This window comes from Lactuca saligna, chromosome 8, assembly GCF_052625555.1.
Source record: "Lactuca saligna cultivar CGN05327 chromosome 8, ASM5262555v1, whole genome shotgun sequence".
Taxonomy (NCBI): domain Eukaryota; kingdom Viridiplantae; phylum Streptophyta; class Magnoliopsida; order Asterales; family Asteraceae; genus Lactuca; species Lactuca saligna.
This window is the reverse complement of record NC_136424.1, coordinates 2543580-2550978: the sequence shown is the minus strand read 5'-3', so window position 1 is coordinate 2550978 and position 7399 is coordinate 2543580. Positions and strand designations below refer to the sequence as shown.

The 7399-nt window shown below is 34.5% G+C and overlaps 1 protein-coding gene across 1 annotated transcript; it reads left to right on the top strand.

Moving 5' to 3' along the window:
- The first annotated feature begins 494 nt into the window (after nt 1-494).
- Nucleotides 495-1194, top strand: LOC145008649 (L10-interacting MYB domain-containing protein-like). Its single transcript, XM_078967234.1, has 2 exons — nt 495-806; nt 889-1194. The coding sequence occupies exons 1-2, from the start codon at nt 495-497 to the stop codon at nt 1192-1194; spliced, it is 618 nt and encodes a 205-aa protein (XP_078823360.1).
- Nucleotides 1195-7399: the final 6205 nt, after the last annotated feature.

Sequence of the window (7399 nt, the reverse complement as noted above, 5' to 3'; positions counted from 1 at the left end):
GAAATCACATCCCCTTATATAATTGTGTAATGTATGTATATATGATATGTTTATGTGCATATGTGTGTAAGATCAAAATGGTCAAGACAATGATTGGAATTTGAGATCTTGTCTTCAATCCCTTATATAATTGTTAAATTGAATGAATTGTGTAATGTATGTATATATGATATGTTTATGTGCATATGTGTGTAAGATTAAAATGGTCAAGACAATGATTAGAATTTGAGATCTTGTCTTCAAGTTATGTATTGTGTGTATATGATATCTCCCAAGTATTGTCTTCAAGTTGTATTATCTTTAGGTATATGTGTATTACCAAACTTATATATGAGATCTTGTCTTCAAGTTATGTACTGTGTGTGTATGATATCTCCAAAGTATTGTCTTCAAGTTGTATTATCTTTAGGTTAAACAAAAAAATATATGTTTTATCTTAAACAAAAAAAAAATATATGTTGGATGATTATATTTTTTTTCTTTTTACAATAGACATGACAGATAAAAGAATTAGGGTTAGTTGGAAGTCGGAATTGGTGGACAAAACTTTTTTGGAAGCATGTATACAAGAATTAACAAGCAATGGCCGGGAGGGTAGCGGACTAAAAGCAAGCTCATGGGCTGTGGTCGCGGAGAAATTGAAAACAGATCATAACTTTATTGTCGACAAAATACAAATGAAAAACCGATACGACTATTTAAAAGCAAAGTATGCAGTGTGGTTAAAACTTAAAAACAAAACAGGAAATATTTATAATCCCGTTACGAATTCTTTTAACATGACTAATGAAGAATGGGAAGCGGAAGCAAAGATACATTAATACATATTTTTTAAAGTAGATTATTTTTTTTACTACTTTAATAATATTTATTAAATTTGTCAAACAGTTGAACAAGTATGTAGATAAGCTGATAAATGCACCCCTCCCTTGCCCTGACCTTTGTACCCAACTATTCGACGGGGCGATCTCGACCGGTGTTCACAGTTGGGGGCCATCTTCGACATTAACTCATCCCAATGAAACCTTTAGTACACATGATTTTGAGGATACAGAGATGGATGAGCCAGCACCTCATGCAGATACCCCAAGCTCAACAGTACCTCAACCTACTAGTGAGGAATCATCTGGGCGGACAAAAAACAAGGGGGCAAACGAAATGGTCCTAAAGAAACCACACTTGATGATGAGTTGAAAGAAGTTGGAAAAGAGATTATCAAGGCTGCACAAGCATTCACCGAAGCAAATAATCTTGACAAGGAGATGGATGCTTGTATGGCGAAATTGACAAGCTTGGAGTGGGGAGAATATGATCCGAAATACACCACTGCTCTTATGTTATTTGCTGAAAGTGCTGGTAATAGGAAAATTTGGTTGCGCCTTAACTTGTCAACTTGTGAGTCGTGGGTAACAAATGCGGGAAAAAAGTTTGGATTAGTTGGTTGACTTTAGTATTGACATGTTACCTTTGACTTTAGTATGTTATGGTTCATTGTTTGACTTTAGTATGTTATGGTTCATTGTTAGACATTAGTATTCCATGGTTTAGTTATGTTATGGATTGTTTTTCTTAGGTGCGGTTATGTTATATGAATTTATGTGTTATGAAATGTTATGTTTTTCTTAGGTGCGGTTATGTTATGAAATGTTATGTTATATGAATTTATGTTATGGATTGTTATGTTATTGATTGTTATGTTATTGATTAAAATGTAATCTGTATTTGACATCTAACAGGACACATGGATAAAAAATGTGACTTTTTTATATTTTCTTATATTCTCGTGGTATTGGTTGATGTTGGTCCGACAAAGGCAAAGAATAATTAAAAGAATAAGAGCTAGCGAACAGGTAGTAAAGGGATATGTGTAAACGCAAGATTTGATACACTGATGTCCTATACAATGTTACGATATGATACGTTTTTCACAAGATGCATTCGTACTATTATGCAATCACTTTACACAAAGAAATTGGTTGCAATCTAGTAGGACGATAAGCGTTGAAGAGAAGATGGCTATGTTTTTACATGTTATAGGACATAATGAACGTTTTCGACCCGTTAAAGAAAGATTTCATCACTCCACACAAACGATTCAACAATGTTTTCATGAGGTCTTACGTGCAATGATGTGTTTTGCACGGGAAATTATAGTATCAACCTCGTCTAATTCAAAAAGAAATACCTCAGAACGACATAGACGGCTAATGCAGATATTTCCCGGAGCAATAGGTGCACTAGATGGAACACTTGTACATGCAGTTGTGCCTGTTGATCAACAAACTCGTTATTGGGGAAGAGGAAAAGGTGAATGTTATCAAAATGTAATTGGAATTTGTAATTTTGATATGATATTCACCTTTGTATGGGCTGGATGGGAGGGCATAGCACATGATTCTAAAGTTTTGAAAGAAGTTGCATTTAACCCAACTTCCGGATTTCCATTCCCTCCACCAGGTTTGTAACTTTACTATACGTTTTATTATCTAATATTATTTATATGATAAATTTGTCATACATCTACAGATAAATATTACCTTTGTGATGCCGCATACACCAACACCCGTGGATTTATGGCTCCCTACCGTAATATTAGGTATTGGTTAGCCGATTTTCGAAGAAACAGAGCTTTGACTAAGGAAGAAATGTTCAATCATGCTCATGCACAACTTAGAAATTACATTGAACGTGATTATGGTGTATTGAAGGCGAGATTTCCAATTTTAAAACAAATGGTTTCTTATCCTTTTCCAGTGCAAAGAGACATAGTCATTTCTTGTGTTGCGGTCCATAATTTTATAAGGAAATACGATATTGAAGATGAATTATTTACGAACTTTGAACAAAACACTATGGTTACTCATAATGTGGGTGGTGGAGGAAATGAGGGTCAAAACATAGAAGGCATAGAATGGGGTTCCGAAGCCGTTAACTATATGACTAATTTGCGTGACCAGATTGCTAATAAGTTATTTTCAAATGGTTCACGTTAAATGGTGTACTTTTTTTTATTATGTATGACAATTTGTATTTGGATTTTGTATTACACTTTGTATTTGGATTTTAATTGATGTATGTTTAATTTGGATTTTATATGTTAATTTGTGGTTTTATAATTTTTTTATCCAGCACAAGAGACGACAAGGGTAATATGGTCATTTTTTCATTCACACAACCATTCAGATAAATAATCAAACAGCATAAACAACCCCTAACACACACTAACTAATCCACACACACACACCATGATCGCTGGCGGTGGCGCTTGGCAACAGCTACCACCTCATGGTGGTGGTAGTGGCTTCCTTGTTATTTCCGGCTAGACTAAACACCCAAACACCACTAAACTGCAATAAACACACACACACATACGATTTCTGTTGCAACCGAACTCAGCCACCCCTTGGTGGCACCCAAGGGCGGCAGCAACACTAGGAAAACACAGCAGCGGCGGTTGCGATGTTAGCCACCACCTCATGGTGGTGGCGGTGGTCTTCTTTGGTCCTCCGCCGAGCAAACGGACTCACACACTCACAAGCACGACCTGGATGCCGAACTACTCCCAACTCAACCACCTCAGCGGCAGTCACCCACCCGGTGGTGCTCATCGAACGACCGCAACATTGTTCTAGACCAACAGCAGCGACGTGAGAGTTTCTAAGGTGGCATCTGAACAGATGAAGAAGAGGGAATGGCGGCTATCGGAGGGAAGTCGATGAAACAGTGGCGGATGGAACGGTGGAAGGAGGTGACTCCTTATCTTCATCCACAACGACTACCCTGGCCCAAAACGACGACAGAAATGGATCGTAAGCGGCTTCCTTGGGCGGCAACAACGTTGGCATGAAGTCGGCGGTCGATTGGCAGCCATGAGTGACCGGAGGGTGGAGGAAACGGGTGGTGGCGGCTGGAAGGGGGGTGCTACCCGACGGCTGCTACAACAAGCTAGGTTTAGGGTTCTCAGACTTATATACCCGACTCCACATATATGTTTCCCATATTTACAGTTCTAGTCCCTCCCCTTAGAATCTTTTCAAACCAAGGCCCCTAATTTACCTTTTCTACCCCAGTTTCAGAATTTCCTTACAATTAAAATCTGGAATTTACCAATTAGTCCATGCCTTCATAAATACTTACAAAACTAATCTGAAACTTACACTTTCAACCCGTGACTTTTAAAATTCTTCACAATTTAGTATTGGACTTTCATTTATTAATTTATTTAAATAAACGGGTGTTACACCTAATAGTCTCTACTCGACGAGTCAGGGCTCTCCAACTCACCGAGTCCATTCACAAACCCTAAAATATTAAATAATTTAAACAATACTTGAAACATGCGTTACACAACATAACAAAATCAAATGTTAGAGATGGTCTAAGTGCAAAACAAAAGATAGGGATCAAACACGAAATTCTAGTAACCATAGGGATGATTCTAGTAAATTGTTCTTTAATTTAAATAGGTGTTCAATATAATGTTTAAATAAGATTTTTAAACTATCAATATAATATGTTTAATTTATTAATTTAAATATGATATTAGATTTAAAACATAAACCAAAATCTCAAATAAACTTAAAAAACAATCAAATATTTTTTTAGATAGTTAAAATGTTTAAATGTGTTGAATACAAACCACAATCGAATCGTCAAATTAATTAAAATACTATCCATAAACTATTCTTTTTATAATAATAGTCAAAAAAACAACTTAAATTTATTTTTATCTATATCTATCATCAAAAGTAAAGTATGATTGTATGCATAAATTTTAAATTAATTGATCATAACAATTATTAAAAATAACAGTAAATCAAAAGTTATATTAAGTTTTATTTATATGCAAGCAGTGGGTTGAGACCATTGACTAATATTGTTTAAAATAATTGAGATTAAAAATATAAAATTAATGGAATAACTATTACGTTATGTCAATAACATAACCATTTCAATCTAAACGAAGACCAAATTCAAAGCACACTAAACAAACTATATATGATATTCAAAAAATTTAGGGGACCAAATTTGTAATTTACCTATAAAACTAACTTTAATATAAAGGATGCATAAATAACATAATCATACATTTAAGTTCTTTTATAAAAATAAAAGAAATTAAATAAATTATATACATTTAAGTTGTTTTATAGAAAAAATAATGTGATATATTGCTTGTATAATAAGCTGTAATTTAGGAGGTTATTAATTTTGGAAAGGTTTTAAAAACGAACCGTTGCATTTGGGAGGTCAAAAGGTTGGGTCGGTGTATCGGCGCAAGTTATATACGTTCTTCTCTCTACTCTTCACTCTGCACTCATCCCGCTCTCCAAACACCACCGGAGAGACTCATCGCAATCTCTGTAACTCCACTCCTCAGAGACCCAAGCACCCGCATCCTTCGTCGGACACTCATCACCGTGTCTATAATCCAAAGAAATTACTAAGATCGCTGTAAGTTTTCCTTCTTATCGTTTTTATCTTCTCTCTTTTATTTTTGGTCTCTAGTATTTTTCTCTAATTCAAATGTTGTAATTTCCTCTATATGCGTGGATAAGAAAATAGTAGAGGTTTAGTTGTTGTTTCTTTTTGAATTCTCTTTTCTCATTGGGGTTTCTAGTATTACACTGTCTTCAGCTTTTTCGTTGGCGGTTTTTTTGTACAATCTGTTTTTCTTATCATTGGGGTTTGTAGTATTACGCTGTTTTTCTAAACTGCAACTTACAACAAAAAGAAACTACATATTGTTAATGCAGTTTTATTGATCGTTAATTGGGTGGGGGGGGGGGGGTTATACATATTCATTATTCATAAATCATGGGGGTATCCATAGAGAACGTCAGAGTAAACATCATCAGTAGCCGTGGTATGGTATCTCTTTATTTCTTAGTTGACATAGTTCCACATATAAATGTTGAAATTGGAAATTGCATCTTTATGTGTTTACTTTCACTAAAAAAATATATTCTCTCTTTTTAATGTCTGAAGGCTTGAGTTCATTTAGTTGATAGTTCTCTTGGTATGGTGTTCAGCTGCCCTCAATTTGGGATGTGCCCTTGTAAGATCATCAACAAGCAAAAGAAACAGTAATACCAGAAGCTATCTATGCCTATGAATCCAAGATTCTGGTCCAAATACTCGAAATTCTAACAAAACAAATGTTGAACCTCCACCTGTTCGATGAAATGCCTGGGAAATCAGTTGAAGCCCATACTTCAAATTTGAATTTGGAACTTGGTTAGGTTGAGATGATTATGTCCGGACTTTAACTTGTAACCACATGGAGTTCATGATATGGTCCATTGAAGAAGGATGCTAAAGCAGCTACTGCTATCTCTGTATCAGAAGTTACAAAGGTGGATTGAACTTACCTAACTTTCCCTTATACATATTCTTATCAACTTATCATTCCAATATTCTGATTTGTTGAAAGTGCAGACCCCAAGAGATTCTTCAGTTGTCAAAGTAGATTAAGGAGAAGCCAAAATGGTAAATTCTTTTTGTAGCAGTTACAAAATGCAACTTTATAATTTGAACTAGACAATAGTATTTATCTGTGTTAGATTTACCATAATTCAGTCATGTCTTGATTGTAAAAAATATGTTTTTACAAATTGCATAATAGGGTAGTCTTGTTACCAATTATGGGATTATACTCTCAAAATTACTTGTACACAAGGACTTGACTAACGGAGAGCTGCAAGAGCTTGTTAAAGAGTTTGAAAAAGGCAAAATCTCAACTATTCAACTATAAAAAAATAATGTTTTTAACCCTCTCTCTCTCTCTCTCTTAGGGTTAAAAGCAGTTATATTTACCATTTAATTATATCTTATGATGCATGTGATACACTATGTTCTGAAGCTGATAGTGAATTGTTTGGATAACTTTACAAAGTCAGTTATATTTACTCCATTGAGTATAACTCAAAAGCTTGCACAATTGAAGTAGTGAACAATGTGGATGAGGCCACCTAACATATACACATTTAAGGAAGGTAATTATTTATCTTATTAAAAGTGATAAATTTAATTTCCTAATGAAAAAATAATCTTCTTGTGTGGGTAAATAGACATCTTCACTTTAACCTTTGGATTGATATCTGTGGGAGTTGTTAATTCTTCATAGGAGTGGTACCGATAAAGTGGAGAAGAAGAAGCAGGTTATTACCAATATTAGGATTTTTTGGGTTTTTTCTATAATATTTCTTTACATAAAAGCATTGTACTTTTAATATTTTGATTTTAAATTTTCAGGGGTTCCTACCTACTACAATCAGTTTTTATTGGTTCTTTTATGGGTGGTATGAACGTAATTCTTGATATTTGTCTCAACACATGAAATAGAAATGAGAATGAAATTGCTTATTCCATTTGTTTGTGATGTATTTAAGGGTGTCAT

Excerpts from the sequence above, each read along its gene's own strand:
- LOC145008649 (XM_078967234.1), top strand. The coding sequence starts at position 495 with ATGACAGATAAAAGAATTAGGGTTAGTTGGAAGTCGGAATTGGTGGAC. Across the intron at positions 807-888 it reads ATGAAGAATGGGAAGCGGAA|TTGAACAAGTATGTAGATAA; the intron begins GCAAAGATACAT and ends TTTGTCAAACAG.